The sequence below is a fragment of the Argopecten irradians genome, chromosome 15 (genome assembly GCF_041381155.1).
Source record: "Argopecten irradians isolate NY chromosome 15, Ai_NY, whole genome shotgun sequence".
NCBI lineage: Eukaryota > Metazoa > Mollusca > Bivalvia > Pectinida > Pectinidae > Argopecten > Argopecten irradians.
In genome coordinates, this window is record NC_091148.1 from 6,852,104 (window position 1) to 6,867,290 (window position 15,187).

Here is a 15,187-nt window from a genome sequence, read left to right on the forward strand (position 1 = left end):
GTCCTGTGGATATCGTGTACACAATGTCCTGTGGATATCGTGTACACAATGTCCTGTGGATATCGTGTGCACATCGTCCTGTGGATATTGAATACACAGTGTCCTGTCGGTATTTTGTGCACAATGTCCTGTGGATATCGTGTACACATTGTCATGTGGGTATAGTGAACACACTGTCCTGTGGGTATCGTGTACACACTGTCCTATGGGTATCGTGAACACACTGTTCTGTGGGTATCGTGTACATAATGTCCTGTGGATATCGTGTACACACTGTCATGTGGGTATCGTGTACACACTGATCTGTGGATATCGTGTAACACTGTCCTGAGGGTATCTTGTACACACCGTCCTGTGGATATCGTGTACACATTGTCCTGTGGATATCGTGTACACACTGTCCTGTGGGTTTCGTGTACTTACTGTCCTGTGGGTATCGTGTACACACCGTCCTGTGGATATCGTGTACACAGTGTCCTGTGGGTATCGTGTACACAATGTCCTGTGGGTATCGTGTACACACTGTCCTGTGGGTATCGTGTACAAACTGTCCTGTGGATATCGTGTACACATAGTCCTGTGGGTATCGTGTACACACTGTCCTGTGGATATCGTGTACACATAGTTCTGTGGGTATCCTGTACACACTGTCCTGTGGGTATCGTGTACACACTTTCCTGTGGGTATCGTGTACACACTGTCTTGTGGGTATCGTGTACACACTTTCCTGTGGGTATCGTGTACACACTGTCTTGTGGGTATCGTGTACACAATGTCCTGTGGTTATTGTGTTCACACTGTCCTGTGGGTATCGTGTACACATTGTCTTGTGGATATCGTGTACACACTGTCCTGTGGGTATCGTGTACACAGTGTCTTGTGAATATCCTGTACACACTGTCCTGTGGGTATCGTGTACACACTGTCGTATGGGTATCGTGTACACAGTGTCCTGTGAATATCCTGTACACACTGTCCCGTGGGTATCGTGTACACACTGTCTTGTGGGTATCGTATACACAATGTCCTGTGAGTATCGTGTACACACTGTCCTGTGGATATCGTGTACACAGTGTCCTGTGAGTATCGTGCACACAGTGTCCTGTGGGTATCGCGTACATAATGTCATGTGGGTATCGTGTACACAATGTCCTGTGGGTATCGTGTATACATAGTCCTGTGGGTATCGTGTACACCGTGTCCTGTGGGTATCGTGTACACAGTGTCCTGTGGGTATCGTGTACACATTTTTCTGTGGATATCGTGTACACACTGTCTTGTGGGTATCGTGTACACAGTGTCCTGTGAATATCCTGTACACACTGTCCTGTGGGTATCGTGTACACAGTGTCCTGTGGGTATCGTGTACACAGTGTCCTGTGAATATCCTGTACACACTGCCCTGTGGGTATTGTGTACACAAAGTCCTGTAAGTATCGTGTACACACTGTCCTGTGGGTATCGTGTACATACTGTCCTGTGGGTATCGTGTACACACTGTCCTGTGGGTATCGTGTACACACTGATCTGTGGGTATCGTGTACACAAAGTCCTGTAAGTATCGTGTACACACTGTCCTGTGGGTATCGTGTACATACTGTCCTGTGGGTATCGTGTAACACTTTCCTGAGGGTATCGTGTACACACTATCCTGTTGGTATCGTGTACACACTTTCCTGAGGGTATCGTGTACACACTGTCCTGAGGATATCGTGTACACAATGTCCTGTGGGTATCGTGTACACAGTGTCCTGTGAATATCCTGTACACACTGCCCTGTGGGTATTGTGTACACAAAGTCCTGTAAGTATCGTGTACACACTGTCCTGTGGGTATCGTGTACACACTGTCCTGTGGGTATCGTGTACACACTGTCCTGTGGGTATCGTGTACACACTGTCCTGTGGGTATCGTGTACACACTGTCCTGTGGGTATCGTGTACACACTGTCCTGTGGGTATCGTGTACACACTGTCCTGTGGGTATCGTGTACACACTGTCCTGTGGGTATCGTGTACACACTGTCCTGTGGGTATCGTGTACACACTGTCCTGTGGGTATCGTGTACACACTGTCCTGTGGGTATCGTGTACACACTGATCTGTGGGTATCGTGTACACAAAGTCCTGTAAGTATCGTGTACACACTGTCCTGTGGGTATCGTGTACATACTGTCCTGTGGGTATCGTACAACACTTTCCTGAGGGTATCGTGTACACGCTGTCGTGTGGGTATCGTGTACACACTTTCCTGAGGGTATCTTGTTCACACTGTCAAGTGGGTATCGTGTACACTCTGTCCTGTGGGTATCGTGTACATAATGTCCTGTGGGTATCGTGTACACACTGTCCTGTGGGTATCGTGTACACAATGTCCTGTGGGTATCGTGTACACAATGTCCTGTGGGTATCGTGTACACACTGTCCTGTGGGTATCGTGTACACACTGTCCTGTGGGTATCGTGTACACAATGTCCTGTGGGTATCGTGTACACATTGTCCTGTGAGTATCGTGTACACACTGTCCTGTAGGTATCGTGTACACACTGCCCCGTGGGTATCGTGCACACAATATCCTGTGAGTATCGTGTACACATTGTCCTGTGGGTATCGTGTACACACTGTCCTGTGGGTATCGTGTACACATTGTCCTGTGGGTATCGTGTACACACTGTCCTGTGGGTATCGTGTACACAGTGTCCTGTGGGTATCGTGTACACACCGTCCTGTGAGTATCGTGTACACATTGTCCTGTGGGTATTGTGTTCACACTGTCCTGTGGGTATCGTGTACACATTGTCCTGTGGATATCGTGTACACACTGTCCTGTGGGTATCGTGTACACAGTGTCCTGTGAATATCGTGTACACACTGTCCTGTGGGTATCGTGTACACATTGTCCTGTGGGTATCGTGTACACAATGTCCTGTGGGTATCGTGTACACAATGTCCCCTGGGTATCGTGTACACAATGTCCTGTGAATATCGTGTACACACTGTCCTGTGGGTATCGTGTACACTGTGTCCTGTGGGTATCGTGTTCACAATGTCCTGTGGGTATCGTGTACACAGTGTCCTGTGGGTATCGTGTACACAGTGTCCGTGGGTATCGTGTAAATGTCTGTGTACGTGTACACACTGTCCTGTGGGTATCGTGTACATACTGTCCTGTGGGTATCGTGTACACAATGTCCTGTGGGTATCGTGTACACAATGTCCCCTGGGTATCGTGTACACAATGTCCTGTGAATATCGTGTACACACTGTCCTGTGGGTATCGTGTACACATGTCCTGTGGGTATCGTGTACACAATGTCCTGTGGGTATCATGTACACAATGTCCTGTGGGTATCGTGTACTTACTGTCCTGTGGATATCGTGTACACAATGTCCTGTGGGTCCTGTGGTATCGTGTTGTAAACATTGTCCTGTGGGTATCGTGTACACAACATGTCCTGTGGGTATCGTGTACACACTGTCCTGTGGGTATCGTGTACACACTGTCCTGTGGGTATCGTGTACACACTGTCCTGTGGGTATCGTGTACACACTGTCCTGTGGATATCGTGTACACACTGTCCTGTGGGTATCGTGTACACACTGTCCTGTGGGTATCGTGTACACACTGTCCTGTGGGTATCGTGTACACATTGTCCTGTGGGTATCGTGTACACAATGTCCTGTGGGTATCGTGTACACAATGTCCCTGTGGGTATCGTGTACACACTGTCCTGTGAATATCGTGTACACACTGTCCTGTGGGTATCGTGTACACTGTGTCCTGTGGGTATCGTGTTCACAATGTCTTGTGGGTATCGTGTACACAGTGTCCTGTGGGTATCGTGTACACAGTGTCCTGGGGGTAACATGTACACACTGTCCTGTGGGTATCGTGTACACAATGTCCTGTGGGTATCGTGTACACAATGTCCCCTGGGTATCGTGTACACAATGTCCTGTGGGTATCGTGTACACAGTGTCCTGTGGGTATCGTGTACACACTGTCCTGTGGGTATCGTGTACACACTGTCCTGTGGGTATCGTGTACACAATGTCCTGTGGGTATCGTGTACTATGTCCTGTGGATATCGTGTACACAATGTCCTGTGGGTATCGTGTACACATTGTCCTGTGGGTATCGTGTACACAATGTCCTGTGGGTATCGTGTACACATGTCCATGTCCGTGGATATCGTGTACACATTGTCCTGTGAGTATCGTGTACACTGTGTCCTGTGAATATCGTGTACACACCGTCCTGTGAGTATCGTGTACACACTGTCCTGTGGGTATCGTGTACACACTGTCCTGTGGGTATCGTGTACACACTGTCTGTGGGTATCGTGTACACACTGTCTGTGGTATCGTGTACACACTGTCCTGTGGGTATCGTGTACACACTGTCTTGTGGGTATCGTGTACACAATGTCCTGTGGGTATCGCGTACACACCGTCCTGTGAGTATTGTGTACACATTGTCCTGTGGGTATCGTGTACACACTGTCCTGTGGGTATCGTGTACACACTGTCCTGTGGATATCGTGTACACACTGTCCTGTGGGTATCGTCTACACAGTGTCATGTGAATATCCTATACACACTGTCCTGTGGGTATCGTGTACACATTGTCCTGTGGGTATCGTGTACACAATGTCCTGTCGGTATCGTGTACACAATGTCCCCTGGGTATCGTGTACACAATGTCCTGTGAATATCGTGTACACACTGTCCTGTGGGTATCGTGTACACTGTGTCCTGTGGGTATCGTGTTCACAATGTCTTGTGGGTATCGTGTACACAGTGTCCTGTGGGTATCGTGTACACAGTGTCCTGGGAGTAACGTGTACACACTGTCCTGTGGGTATCGTGTACATACTGTCCTGTGGGTATCGTGTACACAATGTCCCCTGTGGGTATCGTGTACACACTGTCCTGTGGGTATCGTGTACACAGTGTCCTGTGGGTATCGTGTACACACTGTCCTGTGGGTATCGTGTACACACTGTCCTGTGGGTATCGTGTACACATGTCCTGTGGGTATCATGTACACAATGTCCTGTGGGTATCGTGTATACTTACTGTCCTGTGGATATCGTGTACACAATGTCCTGTTGGTATCGTGTACACATTGTCCTGTGGATATCGTGTACACAATGTCCTGTGGGTATCGTGTACACAATGTCCTGTGAATATCGTGTACACACTGTCCTGTGGGTATCGTGTACACAGTGTCCTGTGGGTATCGTGTACACACTGTCCTGTGGATATCGTGTACACAATGTCCTGTGGGTATCGTGTACACACTGTCCTGTGGATATCGTGTACACACTGTCCTGTGGGTATCGTGTACACATTGTCCTGTGGGTATCGTGTACACACTGTCCTGTGGGTATCGTGTACACATTGTCCTGTGGGTATCGTGTACACAATGTCCTGTGGGTATCGTGTACACAATGTCCTGTGAATATCGTGTACACACTGTCCTGTGGGTATCGTGTACACTGTGTCCTGTGGGTATCGTGTACACAATGTCTTGTGGGTATCGTGTACACAGTGTCCTGTGGGTATCGTGTACACAGTGTCCTGTGGGTATCGTGTACACAGTGTCCTGGGAGTAACGTGTACACACTGTCCTGTGGGTATCGTGTACATACTGTCCTGTGGGTATCGTGTACACAATGTCCTGTGGGTATCGTGTACACAATGTCCCCTGGGTATCGTGTACACAATGTCCTGTGGGTATCGTGTACACACTGTCCTGTGGGTATCGTGTACACAGTGTCCTGTGGGTATCGTGTACACACTGTCCTGTGGGTATCGTGTACACACTGTCCTGTGGGTATCGTGTACACAATGTCCTGTGGGTATCGTGTACACAATGTCCCCTGGGTATCGTGTACACAATGTCCTGTGAATATCGTGTACACACTGTCCTGTGGGTATCGTGTACACAGTGTCCTGTGGGTATCGTGTACTTACTGTCCTGTGGATATCGTGTACACAATGTCCTGTGGGTATCGTGTACACACTGTCCTGTGGATATCGTGTACACACTGTCCTGTGGGTATCGTGTACACACTGTCCTGTGGGTATCGTGTACACACTGTCTTGTGGGTATCGTGTACACAATGTCCTGTGGGTATCGTGTACACAATGTTCTGTGGGTATCGTTTACACGCTGTTCTTTGGGTATCGTGTACGCAATGTCCTGTGGGTATCGTGTACACAATGTCCCGTGGGTATCGTGTACACACTGTCATGTGGGTATCGTGTACAAAAAGTCATATCGCCATAGAGTACATATAGTCCTTTCGATTGCTGAATCGACTTCAGTAACAAACACATAGCGATTATTTGTTTCTTAAAACAGATATTCTTTTTAATTTAGACCTTTCATATTTTTAAATGTTATATATATTACATGTATTTACGTGTATATCCACCTAAATATCAACTTATTTCGACCATATACTGTAAAGTTTTTTTTTCACGGTCAATTAATTTCCGCGAATTTTAATATTTACGAAAAAAAATAACTTTAAGAATATGTTAGAAAATGACTTATGAAATGAATATTTATCGTCTCAAATTTTTAATAAACAATGAATAAGATCGCAATTTTCCCCGGGACACTAAACAATTAACGATATCACTTTTCAGTAATTGATTAGTAAGCTAGGTTGATCTCTTTGTAAGATTTGTTTTGTATTTGTTATTATTTCCTTATTAATCAATTTTCAATATTTTCAACAAATCGAAATACTGTTTCCGCGTAACTTAGTGTCTGAAATGCTACCTATTGACTACGTATGCGCAAATATGTCAAAAACGTGGAAAAGAGAAATACGTAAAAAATGTGAAAAAGAGATAAAACGTCAACATTGTGTGAAAAAGAGAAATACGTCAAAATCGTGAAAAAAGAAATACAATTTACGTTAAAAACGTGAAAAAGAAAAATACCTTAGCAATGTGTGAATAAAGAGAAACATATTGACAGTGTAGCATTAATTTACATGGGTACCGAACTTCAAATGGCGGACAGAATATAAGATATAGAATTGATGTTTTTTTTTGTTTTTTTTTGTTACAGGTTGCTATCATTGTTACACTAGAAACTGTTGACAACAGCGGCTACGTTGCGCTTGACAGCGTACGAATTTACCCAGGTGCTTGTGGTAAGTTTGGTGAAAATTATTCATAAGAATCAATATGTACAAATGTTTGTAATTGTTAATGTTCTATCAAAATATCATGTACGTTTTGATAGTCTTTGAAAAATGAAAAATAAGATAAACAAATAAATAACAAATTAAAAATAATTACAATTTTGTTAAAATATCATTATAAAATTAGAATTACATAATTATTTTTTTAACAAACAAAAGTAATTACGGTTTAAACCTTTAAAACATTACCTGGCGGTAGGGAGACATGACGCTTTGTTTACCCAAGACATGTCATATTTCCCGAGGGCGGGGAAACTACGCGCCATGTCTCCCTACTGTCAGGGCAATAAATCGTTCATTTTAGCGAAAAGATAAAGTTTTTCTCGCGCCAGATTACAAGCCTAACGTAATGGCTAGAATTTAAGCTGTTTGCTCAAATACTATTGGGCTAACGTTAGAGTAATTGTACGTGTACGTAAATCATACGTGACACCTACCGTATCTTTCAGCCTAAATCAACTCCATTAAGCATTTTACATCATATACACATTACACCGAGTGTAATCGAGTTATCTGTATATGTAACACGAACGACAACTCTTGCTAAACGTATGAGGGGCTCCGCACGGGGGAAACATGATTTTTTTACATGACGTTGAGAGGGACACACGATGTTTTGTCACCCACACACGTGGCTTTTTCGACCAATGAGCGAGTGTATGTTATCGGTGAGGTATAATAATAACAGTTGTGATATGCTAGAGAGCGCGATTTGCATTTATACATTATTATATATACTCGGAAGGAACAAAGTATTTGAATAGGTAAATGGAATTTGCTGAATACGGTATTGTGTGCATTTATGGCCCCGGTGGCAGTGTGATAAGAGGGTAAATTTAATCGAAGCTGTAATATTTCCCGATAGCTTAACGGCTAAAAACTTATGTAAGTATGTAAACTAAAACCGATTTTTGGATCTTCAAGATTACCTGTACTGTAAGTAGATATAAATATATGCACATTTGTACGTCTAAGAAAACAATCTCCTATTCTCAATCCTCGATCAACTTTCAGCTATGTCTACATATACATGTTTAGTTTCTATATCAAAGACATAATACTGTTGTTGACACTAGCTATAGCTTACATGAGCTTTTCAGTAAGATAATATTTTATCAACTCAATCAGAGTTCTTCAAAGCATTTTCTTCAAAACGGAAATATCATCTAAATACAGTAGTTATGTCTTATCGTACATGTATGATGTTTAAATAGAGTCTTGTTTCTCGGAGATATTGCTGCTTATTGAAGATCTTATTCGCTATACATGATACATATAGAAATCTACATACGCAATATTTAGGAAAACATACTTGTACAAATTGAACGAAAAGTAGGAGTGGAACGATGGAGATATTTCCTTTCCTTTTCTGTAGCGGGTTTTATACTAGATGATTACTCGGCAAAATTGGTATAACTTCATTTGATTATGCATCTTTCTTAAAACACATACATGTATATCAATTTACAAATGTCAAATATTCACAATTTAACGAATATGAAGAGAAAATGTTAATCTAATAACTTCATTGCTAAATTTTTTATTTTATTCAGTACAAGAACGTATCAACATCAGTTATGTAATTTACAAAAGATACATAGCTTAATGTTATATTAGTCTGGCCAAATTCAAAGATCTGACAACATTTTTCAAGTTTGTCGAAGATAACGTTACATCTACCTTGCAAACTTTGATTTTTACCCGGCATCAAGCTTTCGGCAAACATAACTATGTACAATCTCGACAAATACACCGTTTATCGACTATGCTACTGATTTTAATGTTAAAAGGTAAGATAGCGTTTTTCTTGTGAAGTTCCGAATGCACTTATTGACCCGAGAAGGTCCGAGCGAACGGCGCATTCGATCACTGTTCGGAATGTCCTTAAATGAATAATAGAATTTATGTAACGATGGTGTCCCCCTTAAAATGTTTGTATATAAGAGCCTTTGATATAGAAACTACATGTAGTTTAAATCAACTTTATAATAACTTTGAGAATGATTGACATGTTTACAAGTGCAAATGGTGAATATGTTTGTAGTAAAGTGAAAGTGATGTAAGTCTGTATTTAAAAGTGAAATAATCAAATATGGTAATTGGTATGAGAGCCCATCTGCGAAAGAGAAATATATTGTTATTTTGCATACTTATTTATTTATTTATCTCATTGAAATAAAAAGCAAATCAACATTTTATCACTTCATACACAATTGCATAATTCTTTGGAATATGATATTATTTTCTATGTATTGATAACTTTAAACATCTTTTTTGGAATAGTAAAATGCTATTGCTTTTAGAAGTAAGCAATGTAACGAATCGGTGCTTTCATAGACACGCAAAAAATGCAAATAGGGCAACGATCTAAAATAAAACTTCTGCTAGATTTACATTTTTTCATCTATTCCTTACAGATGAGTGTAGTCCAAATGTATGCCAGAACGGAGGGACATGTTCTGTGTCTAACGGTGCGGTGACCTGTTCATGCCTCAGTGGTTACTCAGGGACATTCTGTTCATCTGGTAAGGCATATCATATCCACAAATATTCTTTAATAGCGTACGATTTATTAACAGTACTTCAACTATTCTGTATTTGCATATTACAGAGTCATCTGCCCTTGCGGGTATGTATTGATTGTGACGTCATGTTTATGTGAGCGTAACGTCATGCTTTTTGGAGAAAATGACGCGAATTGCGCTTAGAAAAGAATGATGTCCAAATGGTTGCCTGCCCAAAAGGGAGCTAACTGTAATATGCATAGACGAAATATATTTACAGCTATATATCATGATGGTTGTTTTATGTTGATGATACCACCAATTAGTTGCTAGGTTGTATGCAATTCTCTAAAAACTAATTAAAAAATAAATCAGATAAGTAGAAAGTTAAGAATTCATTTCGAAGTCTCTTATCCGAATGATTATGCTACCTTTCTTTCCTTGAATGAATCTAACTGTATCTTGTACATGGAGCAAAGTATGTTGTTTTATCTCAAGTCACAAAAGCATCTTACGAACATTAAACAAATAAAGGTTAGATATATTACTATTTGCTTTATATTATAATATGATTTTTGTTTGCGTTTTCCAATATTTGTATTTTTAAAGGTATGTTTTAACTTAATCATAAGTGCAATTCATTTCATTTCCTAATTTATAATATCTATTTTTAGTAACTCCTGTTTGCGTCAAAAACCCGTGCCGTAATGGCGGAACTTGCTCTGGAACTGCTGACTCCTTTAATTGCGCATGCGCGTCTGGATTCTCGGGATTAATGTGTGAAAATAGTGAGTGAATCTAGTAATTTATAATCCACCAGTTTTCTATGATAAATCAGTTGTAACGGGATTGAATTTGGGTCATCATCGGTTGGTGATAAGGTAGCTCAATCGGTAGAATATCCGGCTAGTGTAACTTTTGGGCAGTTCTGGGCTCGAACCCTGGTGTGGCTACTAAATTTTATATTCCACAATGCTAAATGAATAATATTGTAGAATGAGGATGGAATAGCATCATATTTGCCGAATCAATGGTCATTATTTTTTATCGAATATAAAAAAGAATATTTTATGTTAATTATAAAAAGAACTATGTCAAAAGAGTTCAAAAATGCAATATCGACGCGGTATTTCGAGAAAATAAAGACATCAAGTCGACATGGTTTTAACGTTTTATACCTGAAATTCATTTTTTCCCTCAGGTGTCTCAGGGCCATGCGCCAACTCGCCATGCCAACATGGAGGCATATGTAGCGTATCTGGATCGACATTTACGTGTGAGTGTCCCCCCGCCTATACTGGAAACATCTGCGACACCAACAGTAAGTGTGCACAATAAATCAAAGTACTAAAGGTACTGATGCTAAAAGGTTTGTCACAATGAAAATGCGATTTAAAACAAATTTAGCCGAAACGCAAAGTCAGCTGTAGTTTTGCGAATGTAACGACCAACCTTTCACAACCATGACAATGGTGGCAATCTGCTTTGGTGTGTGTCTTGCTGATTTTGAACTCCCTGTTGGTTTTGTTAGATGTATAAAATCAGAATTTTTCATTGTCAGGCTAGTTATAATACATCTATTGAATGTGTTCTGAAGACGTTGTTACATTTTGTAGTTCTTTAATTGCTAAAATAATTTTCTTCCAGATGCATGTTTCAATAATCCATGTCAGAACAGCGGAACATGTACTACTTCGGGATCTTCCTATACATGTACCTGTTCTGCTGGAAATATAGGAACGAACTGCGACGTTGATGGTGTGTATAACATAAACGGTCTTTCAAAATGTTCAGCTATTAATATGAATCGCATATATTGTGATCATAAAACACACCTCTAAACGCGTCGGAGTTTAAGTCTGAATAACAAGCCAATGAAGTATAAATCTAATGTCATTAATTTATATGAAATAAAGATCATACGAGATAGTGTGACAGTCAAAACAATTTCTATGTAAAGTTCAAAACGTTTTTAAATATTGTGTTTCTTCAATTTTTGTTCTCAAAGGAGACAGGGATAATACAAGATGGCCTTAAATGTTCTATGAGGAACCTATCGCGACAAATACATTTAAATTCTCAATTCAATGTGAGATTAATGATGACATCTTATTGAAATCGAAAAGTCCAATATATTGTTTATTGAAAACGGTTTTATGCTTCTTATTTCAAGGTGATTTCAAGATGATAAAAAGCGATGAAGTATAGGGTGCCCCATAATTCAGGTTGCACATTCAGAATATTACAGATTTTGACATACATGAGCAACACAAAATATTCTTATGGTATATGAAGGCATGCGATCAAACGTTTTATCGCATACATATTATTAAGGAATAATTTGCTTCTGTTAAACAGTATTGACTTCATAATAACGTCACCATTTTAAAAACATTGGAACGCAAAATTGATTGTAAAAAAATCCATAACGTATGTCCCAGTTTTCTTCAAATGAAATTCTTTCTCTGTGGGTATTAGCCTAATTACAGAAGGTTATACAAACACCAGAAAATATTGTCCATTTCATCAATTGGACATAAAAAATAAGAATACATTTTAAATACGTAGTAGATCAAATGGCAAAGATAACGCTATTCGACCACATTTTGTATATAATGTTTTTGTTAAGCTGTTATGAAGACAATTTAAATGTTTGATTGCAGACATTTTGCTTATGAAATTAGAATATTTTACCGTCGATTTTAATCAAATTATTAAACTTGACAAGTATAACATAAGTGATGGGATACCCTGTATTTCCGGGTTTAACTGTTTTGGTTAATAGTTTGGTCTCGTATTGTTCTGTTTTGTTCCACGCTTCTTGGAAACGAACGTTTCTATTATAGCACAATAAGTCGAAAGTAAAAATGTTCAATCGACTTATTGATATACAGTCAAGCTTGTCTATCGATACCAGCCAAAGAACAGAATAAAACGGTCCTTAACGACAGATGTTTTTATATACATGTTAGATTGCGTTGCCATTCGTCATTTGGGATGCTAATAAGTGGTCTTATTAAGCAGGTGCTGGTCTTTATACGGTGGTGGTTGTTAGACAGGTTTTACTGTAATTTTCAGATCCATGTCAACCTAACCCGTGTCAAAACAATGGAGCTTGTTCCGTGTCTGGATCATCATACACATGCAGTTGTACATCTGGATTTTCGGGAACCGACTGTGAAGTAGATGGTTTGTAATATTTATATTTTTACCCGCAAAAACATATCGTTTACTATTGCTATAATGATATTCACCGTCAAATTGTTTTCAATAAAGCGACAAAATCGTTCATATAGAAGCAGGGAGAAATGTACACCGAAAATCCACGTTTATGATAGTGAGTGAAAATGTGAACACTGGCTGGATAATTCACTGATAGTTCCATTTCTTTAGGGAATTTGATGCTCTTATAATGATCTAGGAGTGGACATGATTGGGAATGTAGCAATGTCCGTCACTTGTTCGTCCTTTATTCTATCCGCACGACGTAATCATGTCCACATACTGGCTCCTCCTCTACTACTTTATACTTCCTTTGTACCTATTTAAGGCAGTATGACACTTATCAGATCAGAACACTGTGACCTATATTTCAAACATTAAACTTGGTATTATAGAAAATAGCTCCCATAAGCTCTGTCTCCTACACTACAAATCATTAGAAATTTACACTCCGTTTATGGGTTAGTATTGACGTGACCTTGTGCACATAATGCGGATAACCTAGTTAAAAAACTGCCTGCAAGGCTTTACCTCTACAATCGTTAAATGAGTTTGCGTTGACAAAACAGTTTGCAACTACAGCAACCTATTGTAAAACATTTCCATTCTGTTATTTTCCATATAAATTTTATATAAACATGTGCATTTATGCAACAAGATGGTGATCGGTTGGTGTAGTGATTTAGCAGCTCGTTTTTCACCTAGCCCGGGGTTTTTATCCCCGGCACGGACGTAAAAAGGTCAAGGGTCACCTACCAAATCACGTGGATTTCCTCCGGGCACTTTGGTTTCATCCCACACTAAGACCCCTCGCGCGCTACATCCGGGCCATCGGAAGTGATTTGCATGAGATGTATAACTTGTTTCGCAATCGATGTTAAATAAATAAAGTTTATATTATATTAACAGGATGGCCGACGGGCAACTAGCTATCTTGGATTTCGATGGTTGAAGTTTTAATCTCTATTTTCTGAATGCTCAAGTGCTCTTGTTGTGCATATTAGATTTTGGGACTGATCAGTCAACAGACAGGCAACCACCTTGTATTTTTATTGTTCAAAGCTAAAGAAAAAAACCTCTTTCCATTGTCGGAAATAGTCCAGTCTTTGGTGGTTGACGTAATCCGTCTGAGCTTCATTGTCTTTTTAAATTTCCACAATTCTATTTATTGAAAGCGTTTAACCAAACTTAACGTCAATATATAAAATTGTCCACATTGTCTTTCTATAATATTTAATTAATTATCCCATGTATCCTTTTCAAAGGAAATTAATGTTGTTTTTGTATTAATACCGCTTTAACTGTCATTTTCCATGAAATATACTTTGATCTTAGCTTATGAAAAGCTTGTCTAAGACCAATCCCCATAATATAAGGCATTGGAACTTCATAACTGTTACGTGAACCCACTTTTGTCATGGGGTACATCGAATATCATAATGAAATGTGTCTTGAAACTTGAAACCCTTGATGGATTGAAGATTCAAACAAAGTCCCGGCATTGAAATAATACATTCTTTATACACCGATTCACACAGTTTTGCAAACAAAATTTCTTCCATACCCCGATGAAATTAAAAAAAAGTTACATCCATGCTTATAATGAATTTTCGAGAATGCTTCATGATATATGATTCGTTTACACGTACGATTCCATTTATTTTCAAAAGGAGTTTTTTTCAAATCAATACACAAAGTCAATAATTATTTTGTGACAACACATTAAGATAAGGTTTTATATATTTCATATTATAGATATAATATAGATATATTATTTTGATTTCATAGCGGTATGAAAAAATAATAGGCCAAGCAAAAAACCATATTTAGTATGAAAAACTCATTATATATCTTTGTTATTTTCAAACAATTTTTTTTTCGTAATATCCAATACTATTCCAGATCCTTGCGTTCCTAACCCTTGTCAGAACAGCGGCACGTGCACAGGATCCGGGTCTTCATATACATGTAATTGTGCTTCCGGATTTTCAGGAGATGACTGTGATGTCTCTGGTTTGTATATTTCTTTTCTATCTTTAGCACATTAACAAAAAGAACCATCTCATTATTTAGTACGATGGACAAATCATTGAGGAAAAGTATTCAAATACATCATTTCAAGAATTACAAAAAGTGGTCGTTATCTATAAAAAGGGGAAAATGATCAGAAGTAGATATGAGGCTTTGCCATGTTTTGATGACGTCACGCCCTTATCTAGCGCGTCTTTTCCCTACC

The 15,187-nt window shown here is 39.7% G+C and overlaps 1 protein-coding gene across 1 annotated transcript in view; it reads left to right on the forward strand.

Moving 5' to 3' along the window:
• LOC138309660 (fibropellin-1-like) overlaps positions 1-15,187 on the forward strand; it is a 73,350-nt gene that overhangs the window by 50,943 nt on the left and 7,220 nt on the right. The window contains exons 28-34 of the mRNA XM_069250875.1: positions 7,090-7,174; positions 9,643-9,750; positions 10,404-10,517; positions 10,931-11,050; positions 11,377-11,487; positions 12,808-12,918; positions 14,854-14,964. Of these exons, the coding sequence (XP_069106976.1) occupies positions 7,090-7,174; positions 9,643-9,750; positions 10,404-10,517; positions 10,931-11,050; positions 11,377-11,487; positions 12,808-12,918; positions 14,854-14,964 (760 nt within the window). The remainder of the gene's footprint in view (positions 1-7,089; positions 7,175-9,642; positions 9,751-10,403; positions 10,518-10,930; positions 11,051-11,376; positions 11,488-12,807; positions 12,919-14,853; positions 14,965-15,187) is intronic.